Source organism: Mycena indigotica, assembly GCF_014461135.1.
Source record: "Mycena indigotica strain 171206Taipei chromosome Unknown Mind.scaff0007, whole genome shotgun sequence".
Taxonomy (NCBI): domain Eukaryota; kingdom Fungi; phylum Basidiomycota; class Agaricomycetes; order Agaricales; family Mycenaceae; genus Mycena; species Mycena indigotica.
In genome coordinates this window covers 830,794-856,396 of record NW_023503006.1, presented here as the reverse complement: position 1 = coordinate 856,396, position 25,603 = coordinate 830,794, and the positions used below count along the sequence as shown (strand labels likewise).

General features: G+C 50.9%; 4 protein-coding genes across 4 annotated transcripts; 3 read left to right on the top strand and 1 right to left on the bottom strand.

Moving 5' to 3' along the window:
• Nucleotides 1–6,789: 6,789 nt before the first annotated feature.
• Nucleotides 6,790–8,167, bottom strand: MIND_00806900 (Short-chain dehydrogenase/reductase family protein; the record flags this gene model as incomplete). Its single annotated transcript, XM_037364745.1, has 8 exons — nucleotides 6,790–6,852; nucleotides 6,909–6,979; nucleotides 7,025–7,059; nucleotides 7,108–7,237; nucleotides 7,298–7,667; nucleotides 7,729–7,864; nucleotides 7,916–8,018; nucleotides 8,086–8,167. The coding sequence occupies 8 exons, from the start codon at nucleotides 8,165–8,167 to the stop codon at nucleotides 6,790–6,792; spliced, it is 990 nt and encodes a 329-aa protein (XP_037217987.1).
• A 1,290-nt stretch (nucleotides 8,168–9,457) lies between these two features.
• Nucleotides 9,458–10,320, top strand: MIND_00806800 (uncharacterized protein; the record flags this gene model as incomplete). The annotated part of the gene is made up of 4 exons (XM_037364744.1): nucleotides 9,458–9,490; nucleotides 9,541–9,686; nucleotides 9,741–9,818; nucleotides 9,870–10,320. The coding sequence occupies 4 exons, from the start codon at nucleotides 9,458–9,460 to the stop codon at nucleotides 10,318–10,320; spliced, it is 708 nt and encodes a 235-aa protein (XP_037217986.1).
• A 1,906-nt stretch (nucleotides 10,321–12,226) lies between these two features.
• Nucleotides 12,227–13,792, top strand: MIND_00806700 (uncharacterized protein; the record flags this gene model as incomplete). The annotated part of the gene is made up of 2 exons (XM_037364743.1): nucleotides 12,227–12,865; nucleotides 12,920–13,792. 2 exons carry the CDS (start codon nucleotides 12,227–12,229, stop codon nucleotides 13,790–13,792), a joined length of 1,512 nt encoding a protein of 503 aa, XP_037217985.1.
• A 628-nt stretch (nucleotides 13,793–14,420) lies between these two features.
• MIND_00806600 (Short-chain dehydrogenase/reductase family protein) lies at nucleotides 14,421–15,725 on the top strand (the record flags this gene model as incomplete). The annotated part of the gene is made up of 8 exons (XM_037364742.1): nucleotides 14,421–14,502; nucleotides 14,550–14,788; nucleotides 14,836–15,117; nucleotides 15,164–15,197; nucleotides 15,247–15,379; nucleotides 15,434–15,468; nucleotides 15,521–15,609; nucleotides 15,663–15,725. The coding sequence occupies 8 exons, from the start codon at nucleotides 14,421–14,423 to the stop codon at nucleotides 15,723–15,725; spliced, it is 957 nt and encodes a 318-aa protein (XP_037217984.1).
• Between the last annotated feature and the right edge of the window lie 9,878 nt (nucleotides 15,726–25,603).

The following is a 25,603-nucleotide window of genomic DNA, read 5'->3' as shown; positions in this document are numbered from 1 at the left end:
CAACTCTCCTGCAACATTTCAAACTATGATGAATGACATTCTTCGAGATCTTATCAATGCAGGACATGTTATTGTCTACCTGGACGATATACTTATCTTCACCGAAACTCTTGAAGAACACCGGAAGGTCGTGGCCCAGGTGCTTGAAACCTTGGCTAAGCATAAGCTCTATCTCAAACCAGAGAAATGCCAATTTGAACAAACTTCAATTGAGTATCTGGGAGTGATTATCTCACACAATTCAATGAAGATGGATCCAGTTAAAATTCAAGGAGTTCTTGATTGGCCTGAACCTCGTTCCGTCAAACAGGTTCAAGCTTTCCTTGGTTTTACAAACTTCTATCGCCGATTCATTCGAGGATATAGTGAGGTAGCCCGACCACTTACAAAATTGACTGGCAAGTCTGGCTGGTGCTGGGGTGCTGAGCAACGAGATGCTTTCCAAGGTCTGAAGTCTCGGATAGCAGAAGACGCTGTCCTAGCCTTACCAGCAAATACCGGAAAGTTCCGATTGGAAGCTGATGCATCTGAAGGAGCAGTTGGTGCTGTGCTCAGCCAAAGACAGAATGACCAATGGCGTCCTATTGGATTCATGTCTCATAGTCTCAATCAGACAGAAAGGAACTATGAGATCTATGACAAGGAGATGCTTGCAATCATGTCTGCTCTTGAGGAGTATCGACCAATGCTCATGGGAGCTAATGAGACATTCGAAATTTTCACCGACCATCAAAATCTCGAATACTTCAAAAAGCCTCAGAAGCTTAATCGAAGACAAGCCCGCTGGTTAACAGAGCTCTCAGAATATGACTTCACTCTCCATCACCGCCCTGGTGCACTCAACCGTAAAGCTGACTTGCTATCACGCAGAGCGGACCATGACCAGGGAAAAAATGATAATGAAGATGTCACACTTCTCAAGAAAGAACTGTTCAGAGCAACAGACCTCCAGATAGAGAGTGTAGATGTTCAGATTTTGGAGAAAATCAAATCTAGCAAGGTGATTGACACTTCGGTCAAGCTTGCACTCCAAAAATCATTACCCGGTTGGAGTCGTGAAGGTGATATCATTCTCTATCAAGGCAAAATCTATATACCCCGTGACGAGACACTGCGGGAAGAGATTATTCAGCAGCATCATGATGTGCCAATGGTTGGTCACCCAGGAGAATATAGAACTCAGGAATTGATTGAACGCAATTTCTGGTGGCCACGCTTGGGCAATGATGTCAAGGCTTATGTCCGGACATGTGAATCATGTCAACGAACTCGCTATCGACGACGCACACATGGATTCCTGAATCCACATCATGTGCCTGAAGGACCTTGGCAAACCATCTCCATGGATATGATTGGTCCCCTTCCCACGAGCAATGGGTTCAATGCAATTCAAGTTTGGGTAGACCTATTTACCAAACGGATTCATGTTGAGCCAACAACGACCGAGCTCAATAGTGAAGGAGTTGCAAGACTTACTCGGGACAGAATTATTCGGTACCATGGAGTACCAAGGAAGATTATATCTGATCGAGATCCACGTTATCTGTCTGGGTTCATGACTGAACTGAACAAGCTACTTGGGACACAAATGAATCCAAGTACAGCCTACAGACCTCAGACAGATGGACAAACGGAACGCATGAATCAAGAGATCGAACATTACCTGCGTATTTATGTTAACTTCAACCAGTCAGATTGGTCTGATTGGCTTGCACTTGCAGAGTTTTCATATAATGACAAGGTTAATGCATCTACAAAGACCTCACCTTTCTATCTAGATCATGGATATCATCCATGGAAAGGAATAGGGACATATGTTGAATCTAGAAATGAATCTGCTCAAGAGCTTGCAGATAAGATGAAAGCCATACGAGATGATGCCAGTATAGCCATGCGAAAGGCAAAGGAACGGATGAAGAAATATTATGACAAGAAACGAACTCCGGCTCCTAATTTCAAGACTGGACAGAAAGTATGGCTAGAAGCAAATGAAACTGTAGATCAAGGTCGCCCCTCTGCAAAGATGTCAGATAGACGACTTGGACCCTATGAAATCCTGAAGAAAGTGGGGACAGCTTCCTACCAATTAAAGGTACCAGGCCTCGACTATCGATACCCTGTGTACAATGAAGAACTGCTGTCTCCCTATCATGAACCACCACCTCATCGTCAAGAAGAACGCCCAGGACCTGTTACAGTTCAAGGAAAACCTGAATATGAGGTAGAGAAAATCCTTAAATCTCGAAAGAGAGGCAAGGGAGTTCAATACCTTGTGAAATGGAAAGGCTACCCTTATAGTGAAAATACCTGGGAACCTCGACGGAATCTTACCAACTCTCAGGAATATATTGATGAATTCCTGAATACTCGAACCTCAACTATTTCCCTCTCAACGGTGGATTTGATCTTTCCCTAATCTAGTCGATGAGGACATCGAACCTAAAGGGGGGGTAATATCACACCCTGTTGATTCCTACCACATACCTATCCTTTTTGATCCAATCATCGCCCTGATGACATCCCCGCTTGTCACTGTTCCTGTCAAATGTCTATGTCCTGTTGCATAGCCTTACTCTGACAGTAGTGTGACAAGTGCCATGGTGAAACAGCTACTTACAGTCTAGTTTAGTCTGACACCTGTTGCACTAGTATGTGACGTCACAGGTGCAGACGGTATATAAGTAGCCTGCTAGATCTCCTGTACCCTAGTCCTTTTATTCTCATTGATTACACCAAACACACCTACCTGTTTGGGAGTCTGTCACACTAGTAACAAACTCCTACCATCTTACGAATCCTCCCTTTACTTTGTTCTACGGAGCCATCACTTGATCACTCATTCAGTTGACCCATCATTTGATCAAGCTCTGTTTGTGACATCCCAGTCCTACTCTCGAGGTCCCGGAATAGGACTTGCTTCCCGCATATCAGCCACAGTTGATAGATCGACAACTGTTACATCAAGGGTGCCAGCCAGGATTTGCTGGCGCCAGCCATGTATGGGCAACCCCGGAGGCCTGAGATCAAGGTCCTGGCAGGGGAGGATCCAAAGAGAAGAAACTCTGAGGGTCCACTTGCAAGATAGCTGACTATATACTGCTTGTCCGTAGCTGCCGCTGTCGGGCACAGAGGGCTTGAGCGGTGTTGCCAGCCAGGTCCCAGGGTGACCCTTAAGAGGGCGTTTACGGATTGGTGATTCTGCAGGTGAGATGGAGGGCTGGACCGGAATTGGAATTGTCTTCGAGGGGCTGAAAGGCAGATTCCCCTGACAAGCCGGGGTTTTCCACCCTGACCGAGGGCTTTGCCCCGGACCCCACACTGCTGTGGGCTGCCATTTGCCAGGCAGGCCCACTGCAGAGTGTGTGATCCATCTTTTTATGATTGGCATTCTGAGTTGAGTTGTCTCATTAGTGGCTAAGTGGTCTCAGCACCACAAGAATGGGACTGCGCACATCAAAGTGGGACTGAGTCCTACTATTCTCATTACTGCTCAGCATCAACAGTAAATTACCAAATCAGCCAGGAAATTATTCTTATTTGGTAATTTCCTGGTCACATACATGCAGAGCCTGAATTGGTGTATTGTATTTTATTGGTATTGTATTAGCAGTGTCAACCATATATATTGTATCTGTATTGCTAATATCAAACTAGGTCATCAGAGGTCCCACTGATGATTTCCCATGAGACCGAGATGATATGCACTGTCACAAATAACACCAAATCAGAGGATGCCAGCAGTGAAGGCAAGCAAGAAGCACTGTGGAAAAATATTGTAAAGATGATAGAATTCAAAGACTAGGGTGCAATACAAAATCTACTATACTTATATACACTACTACCATGTGTTTACCATGCCTAATACAAGAGGCAATGATGTCATACTTTAGCCATGCCTTTACGTGCTGTCTGCCTCATTTCGGCCAAACCGTCACGGGTCACAGGCCCGCTGAATTCATCAAAATGGGTCAGTAATGTTTGACTAGGTAATCCTAATAACAAAAACAGGCACACTACAGGTCTTGACTACCAGGTTCATCCAACAGTTCTTGAGAGTTCTCGAGTCTTTTTGCTATCTCCCATGCAGATATCCCTTCCACTGCACCAGATACTGCCAACCATAACCATGCTTACTTCTTCATAATCTCCTTAACCTCCCACTCCTCATGATCATACACAATGTCTGGTGGCGGCCTTTCTTCTCATTGGTGGGATGGGGGCTCGTGGTAGGCTGTCAGCTCTGTCTTATTATAGACTCTCAGATGGTCAATTCTGCTGCACCTTTGACCCTTCAATGTACACCTTGTCTCCAACTTTGAACTCAGGTGCAGGTACATATTTCTGGTCATAGTGCTTCTTCATCCGCTCTTTGGCCTTCTTGATTGTCACGTTGCATCCTGCACCTTTTTTGCAAACTCTTCTGCTGCCTCAACCTTACGGTCATATGGTCCTTTAACACCTTTACAGGGATGGTACCCATGATAGCATGAGCTTTATTATTGTAGGTAAATTCGGCCAACAGCAACCATTCGATCCATTCCAACGTGGTGGTTGACATACTAGTAGATGTAGAGATACTGTTCAATCTCTTTGTTCATCCACTCTGTCTGACGGTTGGTTTGAGGATGGTATGCTATGCTTGGGTTTATCTCTCTTCTCAGCCTGGCAGCCGATCAAGCTTGGGCATGAAGTCAGATACATAGTGCTCCCTCACTGTTGATCTTGATGCTCATGGGCTTGATATGGATTCGTTTGGTAAATAAGTCAACCCAGACTTGAATAGCTGTGAAGCCATTGCTTTCTGGTCGTGGGCCAATTAAGTCTATTGACAGTCCATTGGGGACACTATGAGGTTACAGCAGTCCATGAGTTTGTTGGCTCCATTGACTCCATTGGCATCCATCGCAGGTTCAGATATACTCCTTGATTTGGTTACCCATTCTGGGCCACTAATATTTTTGTTCAATGAGTTTTTAGGTCCGGTGCTCTCCAATCACCTTATACACCGCCAACGGGGTTCCGGCTGTGCCACAGCCACAAAATCCCTGGTGGATACATGTGACACTGGGCTAGTTCCCAGATCAGCGCCACATTGTTTCCATGTTTGGTTACAAATGGTTGCGGACCTACAGGCGGTGTCGGAGAACAGGAGCAACCCAACTTGGCTTGTGGGAGCAGAGGGCCGCTGCCGCTGATCGTCGCCAGGCTGGTCGCTCAAGCCCTGTTCCTGGGGGGTACTCGACCCGGGTCAGGGCCACGGCATTCTCCTCCATCGGGTCCTTCGGCCAGTCGGAAGGGGAAGGGTCATGTATAGCTGTCGGGTATTGCTTCGCTATTTTTTTATTTTTTATTTTCTTGGACTTTTATAATTTTCTGCAATAAATTGTTTTTTTCTCTCTCTCGCGTGTTCTGCTGTGCGGGCGTAAGGGGATCGCGCGCCCGGAACAGAACAGACGGATTGTCAGGCCCACAAGTGCGGCAAGTGGGATAGATCGAAACCAAAAGGGCCTGTTGACTCAGTCCCTTGTCGCTGTCAGTGGTCAAAGGTTCGAATCGGGTCGGGTCGGGCCCAATGAGTCGATGGCACCTCCTTGCACGTAGTAAGGTAGTTCTTCAGATGATCCAAGCGATAGAGTACATGGTACGCTATCACGCATTATATACACGGGCCCGCAAAGGGGTGATCGGACACCCTCTCCTGCTCCTCCTCACCCCCGTTCCTGGCTGCAGAGGGGACAATCGTACATCCCTTGCGGGCCAGGCGCTACTCCTAACCTCCTAGCACTCTTCCCCAGTCCCCTGGTATCGGGTTGGGCTCGGCAACGGCTCGAAGCGTCGTTCTCGGTCATGTGCTTCCTACGTGTGCATTCCTCCTACTGGGGCGCATGTTCCCCATCGTGTCACGTGCTGCGTGTTATGGGCCTGCAATGGCCCGACGCCAGCACCGGAGCGGACGGGCCAGGTCTTATCCATGACATGGATCTACTCTGGGTCCAGAGTGGCTGGAAACCAGCTGGATCTCCAGGCCACCACCACAAAGTACATTTGGTAGGGCCTAGACTTACTGTAGTATTTCAATCAATTAGTCCTGTCACGGTCACATTAACTTTTTTGGCCGAAAATTTTCTGCCTGTCACAGGTCACAGCAAGTTTCTTCGCTCCCAAACCGTCCCAAAATGGTAATTTCTGAAAAATTTTGCGCCTACAGCGCGCAGAACTTCTATATAAGGCAGGAGGTCACACCAAATTCAGCCTTTGGCTGAATTGCACATTTCTGCCACATGTGTCACAGGTCACAGGCCCGCAGAATCGAATGAAATAGTACAGTAGTACTGACTGGTTTAATTAGATGAATAAAATTTTAGTGTTTATAAATACTGCTTTGGAAAGATTTAACTAGGTCCCTGGTTTATAAACCAGGCTAGTTATGGAACTGAGGTGATCCATATTCAGCTGATTGGTCGAGTGTTAGGGTTTTCATGGTCTTTGACCATGACACATTGATATGAGAAAGGAAGTGACAGTGCCAGTGAGCAATTACTACTAGTAAGTAGAACTTGACGAGAAGGCATTTAAAAAAGTGGAAAACATTTTTTTTCTACAATGCACCTTTCTCCAATTCAAATGGCAATAATGCTTCAAGATGTAAAATACTAAAAATAACACATATTTGAAAAGGCTCAGGCTACTGACACATTTGAAATTGACTCCAACTCTTATCTTAATAAACCGCTTTTAAATACCTATTTTTCAAAAACTACACCATATGAGTACGTAGTTTGAAAGTTGTCATATTTCAAATGTCTCCCCAATGATTCCCTCGGTCATGTTCCACAATTTTGCCGCCCGCTCCTAAACATGTTCAGTATGGATGCTGTTCACAAGGATGGCCATTGGCCGCCACTCACATCATCGGCCGAGTGGGGTGCAACTAGTTGATCTGCAACAACACAGTCGGCGAGATAGGAACCAGAGTAGTCTACAGAACATGTCTTAGTAGATGAATCTGAGTCTAAGTGCATACCATTGATTCTCGGGTCAAAAGCTGCGACGACGGTGCTAATAATAGTTAGTCACGCATCCGCGGTTCATGTCAACCCGACGTACGTGGCTGCGCCTTGACCGAGAGTCTTCCAAGTGTATTGAGATGCAAGCGGATTACCCTCGGCGTCTAGAATACCCATTGTTTGCAAGACAGGCTGTACGGCTGGCTTTTGGTGCAAATTTGTGAGGATTGCTAAGTATCACAAAGGATCAAAGGTCGTTAGTTCTTCTTTATGAATAGTGCATAACAAACCTCCAGGATCCAAGCTGAAGGCTCGGAGTTTTGACCCGGCCTTTCTTGCCAGCTCTCTGGCGGTTAGAGCGTTGGCGCTTTTCACCTCCCCGTAGCGCATGAACCCGCGCGCCGCATCATTGTCACCTCCGCCCTTACCACGTGCCAATTCCTCCTTTTCAGTTGGTGCCCCATTCAAAAGAACATGCATCGAGGACGAAACAAAAACAACACGCGGAACCCAATCCCCGGAAGTTGATTCGAGGAGTTTGGAAAGAATGAGCTTGGTGAACAGAAACGGGTTGATGTGACCCGTTGCCATTTGTACTTCGAGATTGTCCGGCGTCTGCTTGTCGACAATGTCGGTATATGCGGCGTTGTTAACAAGAACCTATTGCGGGAGGATGTTGGTCAACAGGAAGGCATTCTCAGGCTCTCACTGTAAAACCTACGTGAATGGGCTCCAAATAAGCGTTCACTTCAGCGGCAGATTTGCGCACGGACGCGTCAGTAGACAGGTCCAAAATCAATGGACGTATCACGGCTGTCGGATTTTCTTTCTCAATCGCCTCTTTCGAAAGTTGCAATCTATGTATGTCTCAGCGACGGAACGCAACAGGGGTCAGAAGGAATACGGACCTTGTTTCATTATAACCTGTAATGACGACTAGGTTTGCATACTTGGCAATCGTGCGCGCGGCTTCAAAGCCAATTCCCTTCATCGTCGTGCCGGTTATGAGGACTGGTGAAGTTGGTTGGGGAGTGCCAGTAGTGAGTGTGTCGTATGAATCCAAAAGCTGGCTAAATACCGTTCTTCCCCGCGATTTCGCTGGCTAGCGCGGCAGTGGCCTCTTCAGCTGTAGTGGAAAATTCAAAAGTGGGAAGAGACATTTGTTTCTGTTCCCCTGACTTGCATGAAGGCGCTTTTAAGTGAGCGCTCGCATGCCGGTGTTATCGGTTTTGCTGAGTAAGTTATGGATACAGACCATCGTGTAGCCCGAAACCATCGGTGAAAGCCCACTGAGTATCTCGCCAGTTTTTAGCTCGCGGAATTATTGAAAAGGGAAATGCAGAGACGACATGCCTCCATTCATGCGGGGAGTGTCATTTGAACGACGGCACTGAGGACCATTTGTAAGACGGGCCGGCATTTTACAACCCCCACTCGCAGTAGCGGGGAGAACTGTCGGAAGAAACAAGGCCCAAGAAGGAGTGAGTCAAGTGGTAACCGATGCGGCGACTGCTGTAACCTTGAGCGAAGATAGGGCGGAGAGTTAGCGCTTGCTATCGGGCATAGGACGACCATCGACATATAGAGGAAAAGGATCGAGGGGGTATACGTCGCGGGTCCGAGCGAGAAGTCTGACGTGACACCCTCGCCCCATCTATCCTTCCAACCACCACGGCCAACACTATGACTAGCACAAACTACAAACCCCGCGCATCTGACTCCAGTCCTTCGTAATCCCCCCAGCGGCAAATGTTGGGCGTTGCGACGGAACATTTGGTTGCTCACCCTCGAGCACACGACAAGCGAACTTGGACGGGTCAGAACGCAAGTTAGAGTCTTTTATGATGGTGCGTCAGCCTCCAGAGCCGCAAACGACTTGCTCTCAACTACCACACCCGTAGTGGGATACCCCCTTGTTGACACGGCCGTCCCCCGACTCCCGCCGAATGCTTGCTACACCTCCTGCCGTTACGGTTTCACCCTCGATACCAGCTCAACAGAAGACGGGCGAAATAGACGGGAACGGAGGACGGAGGGTTTCGCGTTGAAGTCTCCCTGAATAGTGTGTACCCCTTCAAACCATTATTACCATTTCTCACATCTACCGCTAGGAGAAGAGCTCTGAGTAGCCAATGTGATATGTTCCCCCGTTTTCGCTGTCGGGTTCCCCATACGATTGTACCACCTGTTTCGCCTAACCATGGTTGAAAAACCTTCCCTGAATGGCCATAGCGCCACTCGCAATCCTCTGCGGGAGTGGCTCAAGTCGTGCTTTGGTTACGCTTGGGCCCACATACCATTTTCGGCAATTTTACTCCTCGACCAAAGAGCAATCCGATAAACGCTGGTCATAGATGAAGAGTATAAAGGCACAGTTTCGGGGCTATACCGACCGTGAGCTTCATACCCGACACGGGTAAAACCACTCGAAGAAACTATTCTCTCTCTAAATGGCAAGCCCGCATTCCCGCCAATCCCACCTCGTAAGTCACCCTATAGGTTTCTACTCCTGTATCTCTGACTGTAATTGTAGGGATCTCCTCATGGCCGGCTACCACCCACCGAATTCAGGCGTTTTGGCTGTCCTTATGGCGACTGTCTTTGGAGTTTCAACGACTTGCCCCACCTGCGACGACACTTGAATACTGTTCATGTCTCTCAACAACAACGCGATAATCTGTTCGTTCATAAGTATCTTCTCGGATGGAATTTACTTACCGATGGCTGAATTAGCGAACTGTGCTGTCCTGTGGAAGGATGCCCGTTCTGGACATTATATAAGACCAACCTGAACATCCACCTGAATGGGCAGTGCGTGTCGTGTTCTTCTGTTTGCGCCATTTTACTGACCTTCTATAATAGCACTGGCGACAGGCCCTATAAGTGTCCAGTCGAAGGGTGCAACTTCGATACCAAGGATCCGGCAGCTCGAAGGAAACATTTTTTGCGCATGCATGGAGAGAGTCATTGCAACACGATCGTCAATCATCCAAGGTCCAAGTCCCCAGACTGCGCTGTTACGACCCCGAACGACCATTCCCTTCAGTTCGTGCATTACGCGCCTTTGGCACAAGCCAACTCTCCTGCTTCTCCGCCCATCGTGTACTATGAACCCGGTCCGGAGTTCGAGGACGATTTTGCCCGTATGGCTCGCGCGATGGGATACTTTCCGCCTAAATCGATAGAGCCAGACCACGGCGTGGTCCCTCCTACACATTGCCCCGCTGCGGGCCACTCAAATCTCGCTCTTCCCGTGGAGCCGCAATCTGTGTCCGTTGGATTGGGTTCGTTAGCGGAGCAACTTTCACAGTGATTGGACTATTTCAATGGGGCGACTATGTATTCAAGCCGATACCGTATCATTGTTACAAGCTGTGGGGAAGATTCGCAAATACTACTTCAATCGACATCGAATACCAATTCCTGATAGCGAATAGCCCCGCCGTGAGCCAAGCCACGAGGACAGCAGGGCCGCCCGCGGTTCTGTGACCACATACGGACGTCGTCGGTGGGGCAGTTAAAGTTATGATGTGTGTGAATTCTTGGGAGGATGTTCGCTGTCAGCCCATGACAGTTATTCTGAGGCGGGCCACGAGGCTTGGGGGAGGAGGCCAGCAGGATCGCGGGAGGCTGTCGTGCAAAGAACAGGCTAGTGCGCATGGCACAGGCACCCTTCGCGTGGACGAGCTTGAAGTTTGAAGCTTTGGAGATTGCCGGGCGTCGGCGGGCGGTGTGCCTGCCTGCTCCCGGAGTCTTTACTCCTCGAAGGGCCTCTTGTGGGAGCTTGCGCTACTCCCTCCGCGATCCAGCTGCAGGCTGGTGGGTCTTGCCATGCTGGGAGGTATCACAGAAGTGCGAGGTGCGGATGCCTCCGGGGCCCGCGATCGGAGGCGAAAAACATTCACATTCGACACAATCGACAGGCCTCTTTGTTGATGAAAACTTGATGCAGCCTTCGATGATCCCCGGACATTGTTCTTGTTAATTGACAGCTTCGAACGCGTTCATTTGCACGGAATATGCATCAATTCTGGCCGGCGTTGCCCATCTCCACTTCATTTGTTCCACCACCAGCCAATGCAAGGTGAGCGTTGCCCTTGTTCTGTGTGTTCCACAGTCAATTGTCGGCACAGAATTTCATCGATATAAGTCGCCAAGTCCCTGACAATGATTTCATCGACCCCCTGCGATAGAATGGCGAATAGCAAAAAACCGTGCCGAGTGCCGAGTATTTTGAATGGTCGCCGGTCAGCTGCCCAGATTGGAGGCTAGAGATTCTCTGTCCGGGGTGAGAGATTTCATTTTAGATATGATTGCCAGTGCCAGATGTTACGAAGCAGTAACTGAATCGATTATGATGACCCTCGGAGCGAGCATCGGATTCCGTGAAGAGGCGCGACCCTGCGGAGCAGGCGAGGGAGTGCTGGTCGGCCTTTTTTTCCCTTAGCTCCCGGACGCAGGCTGCTGTAGCAGGGCGAGCGATTCCCTCGCCACTTCCGGACGGTATGAGATAATTTCGTGGAAGAACATGTATTGAGTGACGACGCGTGAGAGTCTCCTGCGAAGAGCAAGGAAATGTCGTGTGCCGAAATGAAATGAAGGTTCGAAATGAACCTGCGAGTCTGGGAATGAACTGGCGGAAGACGATGAAGCATGCGGTTCTAGCGGGGGCGTCGCGGAGATGGGCCCACTTCCGAGTGAAGCTCTTGTGCTAGAGCAGCCCCAGTGTGGACAGCAGCGCAGGAACCGACTACGCCAGTGCGGAAGACTTCCAGGGACTAGCTGCCTTGGGCGAGGGTGACGGCGGTGAAAAACCCGGTATTACGGCATCACGCTAACGTGACACTTTTGACCACCAACTGCCATCTTCGAAAGAAAATCGTTGTCGTGCCACAGCAACACGGTGCCCCGACACGCCGCCGGTGGTGTGTCTCGATCTGATTCTACAATAGCCCTGGCCACACTAAAATCGGATGTCGACAGAGCGCTGGGGATAAAAAAGATGGGGGATAAGAACTTCGGCTACACTTTCCCCTACACGTGTTTGCAGCGTGCCTCGGGTTGCCTCAGAAGGGGTAACGCAAAGGAACCGAATTTGGCTTTTGCCTTCTTCGCTTTCTGCTGGGTGCACACACGCCCTCTTCACCCTCCACCTTCAGCGGTTCCCACTCGATGCGAGCTGCGGCCTCCTACTCATCAAATCTACGCACCACAGAACCATGGACCGCGACCGCGACAATCCGGGACGAGAATCCCCCTCTTCGAGTCGGAAGCGACAAAAAAGGTCGCCGTCTCGTGGTGTCTCTGCCGAACCCGCGCTGGCAAATCCCCCACCACCTGCCGTCACGGTACAGCCAGTTTCCGAAAACGAGTATCGGCTGGCCGCCCAGTTGGCTGACTCCCGCCGCGAGGCCGAGGCGCTTAGACGGGAGCTTGACGCGGTCCGGAAGAAAGCGGACAGGCTACAGGCTCTCGTGCATTCACCACAGAGTAGTCATTCGAACGAGGCAGCATACCGGGAGAGGCTGGCGCGGGCGGAGGCAGCGTTGCAGGAGGCAGAGCGGAAGAGACGCCACGTCGAAACACACTGGATCCATGCGGAACGGAACCTATCGGTTATCCATGCCCAGGCGGCGCAGTCCCGGGCTACGTTTGGTCAATTTCTCGAGGAAATGACGACAGGAATTGACCCACGCCCACTGTCTTCCGGTGTCTCCCAACGCTTTCCACCGTCACGGCCTTCCTCTGCGGCAGGATATGTCGCAACACATCATCAACGCGGACTTTCAGACGAGGAGGAGAACCAGGACCAGTCGCGATACAAACGACAGCGTTCGGCAAGTCATCATGAAACAAGAGTGAGTTTGTTTGTTCCCCAATTTGGTATATGCAGGCTGAACCTTTGCGTATAGCGACGGAGCCCGCCACCTCCACTGCCCACTTTACCACCATTCAGACATCTACAGCGGCCTCCAGGACCACCAATGCCGTTTCCATCCCCTCCCTTGGCAACACATTATATTCCCCCACAAGAAACCATTCCCCCGATTCGGTCACCGTCGAGCACCCGGTCCAGTCACACATATCCAAGTCGGCCTTCGCTTCCCCAGATATACTCCCCCGTCGAGCCTGAAGCGGGTACATCGCGACGAAGTCGGACACCAACGCAAAGCGCGAGTTTTCCTCGCCACTCTAGTCAATCACCCACAAACTCCCGGTATCCCCCGATCCGTCCCGCCCTGCCCCCTACAACAATCCCGATTCCTCCTGCAGCTAGTGAGCTCCAAATTATCCACGACCGCTCGCCCCCGCCGCCCCCGCCAATTATGCGGCCGTCCTCTCCTTATGGCCAACTCGACTCGCAAACGGTGCCGCACACCACGGCTGGCGTCCCCGCGAGCGGGAACTACCAGCACCGGTTCCAGGCGCAGGTGCCTATCGGCAGTGCATACGGCCGACGGGAGAGTGGCGAGCCGGGCTTTGGCGGGTACTACGCCCGGGGAGAGGGCGGGCCGGGCCGGAAGCCGACGGTGAAGTTGGGGACCTACGAGACGGTTATTTTCTCGCTGGGCGATGAGCAGGTCCCGCGGTACCCTGGACAGATGCAGGCGTCTACTAGCCTCGAGGCTATGCAGCCCGGAACCGGGAGCGTAATAGGGAGAGGAAGTTTGTCGAGACCTGGGCCAAGCCGGCTCAGACGAAGGAGCCGAAGTCGGAGTAGGGAAGGCAGCCCCGGCCCGGAGCCGGAGGAAGAGCAGCGAGGCGCACGGTCCCAGAGACGGTGATGCTAGGTCTTCAAAATTAGGTCGAACCGCGCAGATTTAGACTAGTAGTCGCGTAGTGCGAGTAATCTGAGTAATTGCTAATAGACAGAGCCCCCACGTCCGGTTCCCCTCGCATGATCTGTGGTCAATCGGATAAATTACCGACAGTTTGGATCGTGAATTTACATCATCTTTCATCGGCGAGATCCGAGTTATCTTATCTCCACGGCCCGCAGCGCCGGCACGGGTCACCGCGTGATGATTGATTGGCGCTGGTGTGACTCGCTTGGCATCAGTTACAGCCAAGTTACACCCGACGACGCCGGCAGCCAGCTCTTCCCGCTTCTAAGGACAATTCGTGCAGGGTACATGGTACACTGGGGTGGTGTCAGCTGTGGCGTGTCAGCCGTCAACGAAGGACCCTAAAAAGGGAGGACGGCATGATCGTAGCCGCACGTACACGCAAGCGCCCATCTTCTCCTCCGCCAACTGGGCAGGGTTCATCGAATCCCCCTGGTTGACAGGACGTCACATGTCGGATGGTCTTCCGAGGGAGTGTCTGAGCTGATTACCTAGAGGCTCGACCACTCCCGACGAATAAAAGGCGGGTGGCTTTGAGAATGGAGGACCCACTTGTCACAGCACGAAAATGTCTCTCCCCACCTTCAACGTCTCCAGCACCGCCGAGCAGGTCGCGGACACCTTCGCCAGCGACATCGCCGGAAAGAACGGTGCGTGTATCCTGCCCTTTCCGTCGCTCGCTCACACTCAGTTTCAGTCCTCGTCACCGGCACCTCGCAGAACGGTATCGGTTTCGAGACCGCGCGCGTCATCGCCAAGCACGCCAACCTCGTCATTATCACTGGCTACAACAAGGAGCGTCTCGAGAAGTCCGCTGAGGCGCTCCGCAAGGAGGGTGGAAAGGCTGAGATTCGCCCCCTTGTCCTCGATCTGTCCTCGCTCGCCGCTGTCCGCAAGGCTGGTGCCGAGGTTAACGCCTACTCTGAGCCCCTTCACGTACGTCTTGCCATCTCGCCCAATCGCGTTGGATCTGACCATCGCAGGTGCTCATCCACAACGCCGCGGACACCAACGCGACCTATCGCATCACCGAAGACGACATCGAAGGCCAGATGGCCATTGACCATCTCGGCCCCTTCCTCCTCACCAAACTCCTATACCCCAAACTCCTTGCCTCTATCTCCGGCTCGTGGCTCCCCCGCATCGTCATCGTCTCGTCTGGCGCCCAGGCTGCTGGCCCTGGCATCGACTGGACGATGCTCCGCAAGCCCCACGCTGGCACCCCCTCAGGAGAGCAATGTCTTCGCCCGTTACCACGAGGCCAAGTCCGCCAACGTCCTCTTCGCTCTCGCACTCTCTAAGCGTTGCGAGGGTAAGCTCCGTGCTTACAGCTTGCACCCCGGCGGTATGTGTCTCCCTTTTTCGAAGCCCATCCACTGATCTATTGTCGACAGTCATTTTCACGAACATCTTCACGAAGGAGGCGATGATCCCCACGCTCAAGGCGATGGGCGAGATCAAGGAAGACGGCTCGCAAAACCCTGATGCCGCCCACCCGTGGAAGACTATCCCCGAGGGCGCTGCGACGTATGTAAACCCGGTTCCTCCCTGACTTAGGCTGACGCTCCGTTTTCTGACTAGCACCCTCGTTGCGGCCTTCGATCACCGTCTAAACGGTGCGTCTTCTCGTTCCCTCCTTCCGTCTCCTTTTATTTATGCCTCGAGCAGACAAATCCGGTGCTTATCTGATGGACTGCGCCGATGCCAGCGACACCGCCGGTGGACCCCACAACCGCAGCGCCTTCAACTCCGATATCGTAAGTCTATCTCCCACCGCCCGCGGAGCGGCCACTGAAAACCGTTATTCCAGGCCAACGCGGACAAGCTGTGGAAACTGTCGGAGGAGATCGTCGGCGAGGAGTTCAAGATCTAAATCGAAGCTTGTATACTAGCGGTTTAGAATGTAAAAGCCGCGTCTATAAAAGCCGTACACCATCCTCCCCCCCGAAGTTGTGAGCTAACATAGTAACAAGTAGAAGCAAAGTTGATCTTCGCTGCGAGAGCCCGGGAAATTTCAAGTTAGGGGTCAATGCTGACTAAAAGAGCGGTTGTTACAGTGAGGTCAGGAGGGGTTGTTGCGCACACCATATTCCCGAAGCACACCCGTGACCCTAGGAAGCAAAGGGCGAATATTTGGACAGGTGGATCAAGTACCTATTGAACTGTCATAGTGGCAGCTATTGAACGATATTTGATCCAAGGTTTAGAGCTTTGTGTGGGATGGACTAGTTTGCTATGCATACTTATTGTCAATATGGACACCTCTACACCCAATGCATTCCTTGTTTTCCAACAGATTGATCTTGACAGTAATTTTACTTATGTAACTTTTCCTTAGGTTTACTTGGGAGAACAAGCAGGCAAATCAGCAAGGGCAGCATCATAAGTATTGATAGTTGAATTTTTTAACTAATTTTTTTAAGTAGTTGGCACTACAGAGTTTCAATATGAAATAAAGCTTGCTACATATACAACACCTGAATCAGAAACTTGCCTAATTATCTTGCTGTTTAAACCTTCATGTAATCAAGCTATGTGAATGTGGGAATCACTAGGCAACTGTCACATTTGGTTAGTGGGTCCACTAATGCTATATATCAGTGGGCTGTTTCTCCCTGTGAAAAGTTAGGTAAAATTTTTGAAATTTTTTTCAAGATTTTTACTAGGGAAATGGTTCAAAATTTTTATCAGCAAAAATTGTTACGCAAAGGATCAGTTTTTTCCTTGATTTTTTACAAGCAAAAACTTTCACAAGTTTCTGGGACCTCTTCCCAACCAGCTCAGGACCATGGGGTGAAGGAGGTGTAGATCATTCATTGCATTACCAATGCATCCTGCAATGTCAAGGAAAACCGAGCAGTGAATGGTGTCAAAATCTTGTTTCTTATGGAGTTACTCAACTGAGGGAAGGGCTTTTCTCTTGTGTTGCTAAACAGTGGGACTGAAAACCACATTAGATCAAATGGCAGGGGAGAAGTACATCAAGAAAGGGGTCAAGACTATAGTGGGCGAAGATCGGGACCTTTTAAACGACATTACACCGGGACAAGTCAAGGAAACCATACAAGCCCTTGAAGCCAAGTGGGACGCCCAGCACCATGAAGTACGCGGCGACAACATCTTGGCTGCTGCAGACACAGAACAAGAGATTATGAGCAACACCGTAGCGCCTGCTGCCATTGAGTCTGGCGGTGCTCCTAGCTTCTTTTACCAATCTGTTCAAGAAGGATCCAACACAGTTGAGTGCGCTGTTGGCAGCTCCTATAGTCAGATCTATGCATAAGATATGGGTGGTGTCTAGGGAATGTTATCTATAAGATATGGGTCCAGCTATTTATAATATATAACAGCTCTTGAATTTATTATTGTTAGACTATCTGAGAGGGCTATCAGTGACAGAGTGATGGCATCTAGATCTATACCTTGATGTGGAATCAATTTTGATTGTCATCAATGATTCTGGTGGCTGTATAGAGATCCATCAATTTTATCCCAATTAGGATGATATTCTCTTTTCCCTATCATACAGCCCCTAACTACATACCAGGTCATTGGCCTGAAGAAATAGGACTTAAAATTGATGCTGGGGTTTGATCCCAACTGTCAAAGACATCTTCCCTATATCACGGGTTTGGACATGTTTATTATGCTTAAAAAAGTTGGGGAGCCAATCCATCAGGTGTTATTATGTAGTGGAGGGCCAGAGACCAAGATTTAAGCTGTATATTGATGCAGAAATAAGGAAACAAGCATCATCTAACATTCTCTACCTGAAGGCTCCGAGATATTCCGCCATCAAACTCCTGGGTTCCAGCATCAAACACCACATTTGAGTTTTTACTGAACACACTCTAATGGGTGTCCGGTGGAATACCTATATCTTATAGATAACTTTCTATGGACCTCACCAGCATTTTATGCATAGATCCAGCTATAGAAGGTGCTGTTGGAGCTGTGGGCTGCTACTCGACGGAAAGGTCAACAAGGGCTGCAAGGCTGATCCTTCTTTCTTGCATCTATGCTCACTTGTTGATATTCAGGCTCTATCACTGTGCCAACCATTGCAGAGATGACAGTAGAGGCATTGGCAATGATTCAAGCCGGGCTGAGTAAGATGCGTCCATCTGAAATCAATTTCCCTGGGCCTGACAATACTACAGAAGACATCCTAGGTAAAACAGGTGCAAATGAATATTGACAATTTTACCGAGAAGATTGTGGCAGGGTATAATATCACCTTGCGTTGGCCCAACATGCCTTTCAAGTGTCTTTCCTCCAAAATAACACCAATACTCTTGACTCATCTATTGCACATTGAAGGATAAGACATGCAAATGGGTGAAACTTACGGATGGCGAAGTCGAAGATGAGCTGGATTGATGGAAAGATCTTTAGAAGTGGGGAGAGGTTCCGGCTGCCAAAGTGTGGAAGCAACACAACGACAAGGGAACGACACAGAAGTGCAAGGCACAAATCTGATTGCGGGGACGAGGAGGAGGAGGAGGCACAGGCAACCGGTGTCGCGCAGAAACAAAAAATGCTTCCAGCATTGGCTAGAGTGGTGAGGGTGTGTGATTCTGTCAGGGGAACCCCTGCTTTGGCCTCCTTTGGACCAACCGAGCGCATCCGAGGCGCATCTGACCAACGCTCCCTCGGACGCTCCGACCTACCCCAACCCTCGTCCTCGGCCTCCTTCGCCCGCACAATCACTGATCTGTCAAGACCCTCCCAACGGTCACCTTGGGACAGAGCTTGCGACGCCGCTTAGGCCTTCTGCGCTCTACGTCGGCAGTTACGGACAACCAGTATATAGTTGGCGCCCTAGCAGGTGGACCCTTAGAGTTTCTTCTCTTTGGATCCTCCCCTGCTAGGTCGGTCCCTCCGTGTATCACTGTAGCTTTTATTCACGCTTTGGATCCTCCCTAGGGTTGAGCACGGGTCCGGGTCCGGGAATTTTCGGCTTGACCCGGTCCCGGTCCCCAGTGAACCCGGTCCCGATTCGGGTACTCCGTCTCCGTCTCCGTCTCCGTCTCCGTCTCCGTCTCCGTCTCCGTCTCCGTCTCCGTCTCCGTCCCTTTGGTCGACACGGCACTTAACAGTATTTACAAACTCACTTTCTTTTGACCATGTCAAACGTACGCCTCTCTTCTGACAACATTGACCCCGCCAATACTGGTCAACGGCGTTCATCCCGCTTCTACGAACAAATGGTTCCTCTCACTTCGCCTATGGCGAACTTCACCTACAACGCTGGCGCTCCTGTCACTTCGGTTCCTGTTCCCGTTCCTCGGACACCTACTGGCACGACCAACCCTTTCCGGCCTGGTTTTGTCATGTCTCCGCAGGATCCTGATCCAAGTACTATCCCTATGCCAACGACTCCGTATCCAAACACGGGTCGTTTCTCTAGCATCAGTTCCCCTCCCGTCTCTCCTACTTTTCGTTACCGACCCCTCACTCCCACACGCCTTCACGACATCGAAGAAGAAAGCGAGCCAGTTCCGATGTATCGGCACGCTTTTAGCAGGCCCATGAGTCCTGCTCAAGGTCGCTCCGGAAACGGAAACGATTCCGGTCAAGGTCAACCAAACCGCAACCGCTCTCCGACTCTTGGTGGCAAGCCGAGTCCGTTCTTGACTTCGCCATCTAGTCGATCTACGACCCCTCCAGGTTTCCCTGGAGGTGGACCTCCTGGCGGTGGTGGACCTGGCGGACCTGGTGGTCCTGGTGGTGGCCCTGGTGGATCTGGAAATCCATTCTGGGGTCCCCCTAGAGGTGGTGGTGGCGGAGGAGGCGGAGGAGGTGGAGGTGGAGGTGGTGGGCCACCTGGTGGAGGTGGTGGTGCCGGAGTCCCTCGAGCTGGCTCTCCGGGCGTGATCTTCAACGCCTATGATTGGCGCTCTCCAAAATTTCCAACATTTCCTCACCAACTTTCCTCAGCGCAACAATGCTGCGCCCCGTTCCAATCGGAGTCTTCTCCGGGCACCGGACACGTTCGACGGTTCCGAGCCCGCGAAGCTTCGTCCTTTTCCTCACCCAGTGCTATATGCACTTTGCCGAGTGTGAGCAAGATTTCTCTACTGATGACGAGAAAATAATCTACATCACCTCGTATCTGCGCGGAAACGCATTGGCATATTTTAAGCCTAACCTGTATGCCATGAATCAGGGCCAAGCTATTGCGATTCCGGCTTGGGACGGCAATTTTCCTTTGTTCATCAAGGAACTCCAGGACAACTTTGGTCCTCAGGACCCGGTTGGCGACGCGGAGGACAAAATCCGGAATGTGACGATGAAGTCCGGTGATAAGATCACCACTTACATTATCCAATTCGACACCCTCGCTCTCATCACCAATTGGGGTGATTCCGCTCTCCGACATACCTTCTATTCCGGTCTTCCCAAACGTATCAAGGACGACATGATGCACTACGTCTACACTAATACGCTGGACGGAGTCAAGCAAACTGCCCGTCTCATTGACGGCAAGTATTGGAAGCGTGAAGCGGAGAAGCAGAGGGAGCGGGAGTTAAGAGATTCTCATGGTGGTGCATCTGGTTCTGGTTCGGGCTCTAGCCATTCCGGTGGCTATTCCGGTGGCTCGAATTCTGGGTCTGGGGGTTCTAAAAAGGACTCCTCTTCGAAAAAATCGTCTGGCTCTTCTGGCTCCTCTGGCAACAACTCCGGAAACGGAAACGTCTCCGGTGGTAATTCGAATTCTGGCAACAAGGGCTCCAACAGCTCTCAGCAACAGGCTTCCTCGTCGTCTTCCAACAATAACGACAAGACGAAGACAGCCAAAGCGCATGCTTCCCTTCTTGGTCCTGATGGGAAGTTGAAGCCAGAAATACGCGAGTTCAGAATCAAGAACAAGCTTTGCCTCTTCTGTGGCAAGTCTGGGCATATGGCCAACGAGTGTCGAAAGAAGAAGGCTATGTTGGACGCACGTGCCACTACCATCACTCCGGTGGCTGCGTCTCCGGCGGTCGCCACTCCGGTCGACAACACTGAGTCAAAAAAATAGTCAGTGACTCGGTCCCTCTTGCAGCCGAACCGAGCCGCGTTGACTCCAGGTTGCTACCGGAGGTACGTCTCAACGCGTCCGCTCTTTCTTCTCACGCCCTCTTTCTCGATCTTCACGTTTCCGCTCTCGTCCCGTCTCCGGGGGTCCCGGACTCGATCCTATCAGGAATAGAGTCTGGTTCAACCCCAACTCTTTCCGTCGTACAACGCATAGCAGCGGGATTCAACTCCCGCTTGAGGACTCTTATCGACTCTGGATCATCTCATTGTTTTATATCTGCCTCTATCTGTAAAATGAAGAATCTTTTGCCCTATGCTGTTTCGCCTGTCAAGCTACGGTACCTCGACGGCTCCTCATCAACCATCAACCAACAAATCCGTCTTCTCATCCGCTTCCGTCTGGCGAAGTCCACCTTGTGGAATTCTATGTTACCCATCTGGACTCTCCTTGCGGAATGGTTCTTGGATATAGTTGGCTCAACCGCTTTAATCCGTTGATTAACTGGTCTGAAGCCACCGTCTCTTTCCGTTCCAACACGTCTAGGGAGTCTTTGTCGACAAAACTGGCTACTATCACGCCTGCTCCTGTTGCGATCAGCCCCTCTACGAGCGAGGACACTCCGGAATCGGAATCGATTCCGCCCTCTCCGGTTGCTCCTATATCGCCCCCTTCGCCAACAAATCTTGGTCCTGTATTGGACGATCCGTCTCCGGTTGACACTCCGTCTCCGGCCATAACTCTCACGCGCAAGACTCCTCTTGTCGCGCCCCAAATCTCTCTTGTTTCTGCTGCGGCTTATCGCTGTGTTATTGCGGATAAAGATACGTATCAGTACACTCTTCGTGCAGTCCCTTCTGACGAAGCCTTTGCTCGAGCAGCTCAAGCCGAGCCTGAGGTTAATCGTCTCCCACCCGAGTACCAAGACTATGCCCATGTGTTCTCGGAAACGGAAGCCTTCAACCTTCCGCCTCATTGCGAGTTTGATCTCAAGATCGAGACCGTTGATGGTGAAGAACCACCCATCGGACACGTCTATTCTCTGTCTCAGAACGAGCTGGAAGCTCTCCGCAAGTTCATCGACGAGAATCTCCGCTCCGGGTTCATTTATCCTTCGCGCTCTAGTCATGGCGCGCCTATTCTCTTCGCTAAGAAGAAAGATGGCAGCCTTCGCCTTTGTGTTGACTATCGCGGACTCAATCGCATCACGAAGAAGGACCGCTACCCGCTTCCGCTGATCTCGGACTTGCTTGATGCACCGGGAAAGGCACGTATCTATACAAAACTCGATCTGCGCCACGCCTATCATCTTCTCCGCATCGCACCCGGAGACGAACCGAAAACGGCATTCCGCACTCGCTATGGCTCTTACGAGTTCAGGGTTGTACCTGAAGGTCTTACCAATGCTCCTGCTGCGTTTCAAAGATTTCTCAATAGTCTTTTCGCCGACTTACTGGATGTTACAGTTATCGTCTATCTTGACGACATCCTAGTCCATTCAGACGACAAGTCGAAGCATGTCGAGCATGTTCGGGAAGTCCTACGGCGTCTCTGCGAAGCCGGACTCTACTGTAAGTTGCCAAAGTGCGAATTTGGCGTCACGACTACCGAGTATCTGGGCTACATTCTCTCCCCTGACGGCTTTCGCATGTCTCCGGAGAAGGTCTCCGCGATCACGGACTGGCCTACGCCTAGAAAGGTTAAGGATATTCAATCCTTCCTCGGTTTCTGTAACTTCTATCGACGTTTCATCTTCAACTACTCCGACATCACGATTCCGTTCACTCGTCTCACTCGTGCCAACGTCCGCTGGAACTGGTCCACTGAGTGTCAAGAGGCTTTCGATTACCTCAAGAAGGCCTTTGTCGAGGCTCCGATCCTTCATCACTGGGTGCCAGACCGCCAAATCACCCTAGAAACGGATGCCTCCGACTACGCTATCGCCACGATCCTCTCCGTCTCCGGCGATGATGGTGAAATCCATCCTGTGGCTTTCCGGAGTCGCTCTCTGGGGCCATCAGAGCTCAACTATGACACACACGATAAGGAATTACTCGCTATCTTCGATGCGTTTACTCACTGGCGTCAATATCTTGAAGGCGCCCCGATTCTGGTCGATGTGGTTACTGATCATAAGAACCTTGAGTATTTCTCTACTACCAAGGTTCTAACTCGGCACCAGGTCCGCTGGTCCGAGTATCTTTGTCGTTTCAACATGACAATCCGATTCCGCCCAGGTAAACTTGGGGGTAAGCCTGATGCGTTAACTAGACGATGGGACGTCTACCCAAAAGAGGGGGATAAATCCTATGGAAAATTGAATCCGCAAAATTTTCGCCCTATTTTCACATCTGAACAACTCAACGCCTCTCTCCGCGCTACCTTCCTTGAAGAACCTGTGCTTCGTGCCTCCATCATTCTGGATGTCAAGAAGCTTCACGACGACATCTGCGCTCACATCAATGACGATCCCGCTGCCGTCTCCGGCCTTTCCGCTGCGAAATCTGGCAACTCATTGCGCTGGAAACTCGATGACACTGGTCTCTTACGCTATGACGATCGAATCTGGGTACCACTCGTCTCCGGTACGTCTCCGGAGTTGCGACTCACTGTACTCCGACACCATCACGACCATATCCTCTCCGGTCATTTTGGCCAAAATCATACTCTCGCTCTTGTCCGACGCGAATACACTTGGCCAGAACTCAGAACCTTCGTCAAGGACTACTGTGCATCTTGTATCACATGCAAGCGCAACAAGAAGCCAAGGCATCGACCTTATGGTCTGCTAAAGCCTCTCCCTGTTCCTCTCCGTCCTTGGGATTCTATCTCTATGGACTTCATCGAGCAGCTCCCTACATCCGGTGAATTCGATACCATTCTAGTCATCGTTGATCGTGCCTCAAAACAGGTCATTTTGATTCCGTGCGACACTCACATTTCGTCTCCGGAGCTCGCTCGACTTTTCCTCATTCACGTCTTCTCGAAACACGGAGTCCCATCCCACGTCACTTCTGACCGCGGAAAGGAATTCGTGTCCTCTTTCTTCCGTTCCCTTGGAGAACTACTCAACATGGAACTCCATTACACTTCGGGTTATCATCCTTCTGCTGATGGGCAAACGGAGCTGTTGAGCAATATATTCGCATCTATTGTTCTTACTAACAGGATGATTGGCACGAGCTACTGCCGATCACAGAGTTCGCACTCAATAATGCTCCTAACGCTTCTACTGGCATATCACCCTTCTTCGCGAACAAAGGCTACGATCCCTCCATTACGATTCATCCAGAGCGTGATGTGGCTAATGTTTATGCAAAGGACTACGTCGTCGATCTCCAAGAGCTGCACGAGTTCCTCAAGGAACAGATCAAGTACGCTCAGGAGCAATACAAAGAAACTGCGGACCGGAAACGCATTCCGGATCCGTCTCCGTCTATTGGTGATGAAGTCTTTATCTCGACCAAGTACATCAAGACCAAGCGTCCGACTCCGAAGTTCTCGGAAACGCATTTTGGTCCCTTCGAGATCATCGGAAAGCCCAGTGCTGCGTCCTATCAAGTCCGTCTCCCGAAATCCCTTTCACAAGTTCATCCCATCTTTCACGTTTCCCAAATCGAAATCCACACACCCAACAAGTTCCCTGGTCGCGAAGAGCCACCACCTGCGGCAATTGAAGTCGATGGAGAAGAACACTTCGAAATCAAACAGATTGTTGACTCCAAGATTGATCGCCGTTTCAAGGGCCCGGCTCGACTCCGCTACCTGGTCGAATGGCTTGGTTACGAGAACACTGACGAACAATTCACTTGGGTTGGTGCACCTGACTTGGAAGCTGAAGAATATATCGAATCCTTCCATCGTCAATACCCCAACAAGCCTAAGCTGGATTAACGTCACTCAATTCACTCTCACTCCGTTCTGGATCTTCGAGATAAGGAAATTATAATTCTATTTACATTATACATCTAATCGCGTTTCCGTCTCCGAGGCGTCTCCGTCTCCGCTACTCGGCTCTTCCCTTCCCTTTGTCAACCCTCGCCGGGGGCTCCTCGTCCACATCCATCGCATCTTCTTCTTCGACCTCTTCTTGCTCCTCCTGCTCCTCCTCGTACAGCTCACCCTCTGCGTCCTCCGACTCCGAATCATCTGCATCCCGGCACCTCTGTCCTTCTCGCTGGATGAAGACATCCCAGTGCTTTAGGGTTTTGTCGATCCCCTGGAGGCGCTCGTCCAGCTGCTCGGGTGTAGTCGACGAGCTGATCGCGCCGACGTTGAAACGCAGCTCGCGACCAAGGTTTTGTAAACCCATGATCACGCGGCTGAGCTGCCGGTGATCTACGCGCTGACGCATCAGCAGATTGGCCATCATGGCAGCAATCCCCGCGTTGCTGAGCGTCAGACCTGACGACTCCGCAGGCGTTTCCGCTGTCGTCTCCGCTGGCGTCTCCGCAGGAGCCTTCGTCTCAACCACTCTGGGCACCACAATCCGTGGCCCCGCAACCTTCTTCTTCTTGCCCTTCTCCTTGGCCATCCCAGCCTCCTTCTCGTCCTTGCGGAAACGCAGGGGTGGGTTTCCGTCTTCGCAACGGGTCTTGAGCTTGCGGCAATTGTCGCAGGGAAGCCGCCCGTGCCAAGTCGTGTTGGGCTTGGGTTCGCTCCACACGCATTGTTTCCCCGTCTTGATACATTTGGCGCATTTTTCTGCCAAAACGGGTCAGGTTCATAAC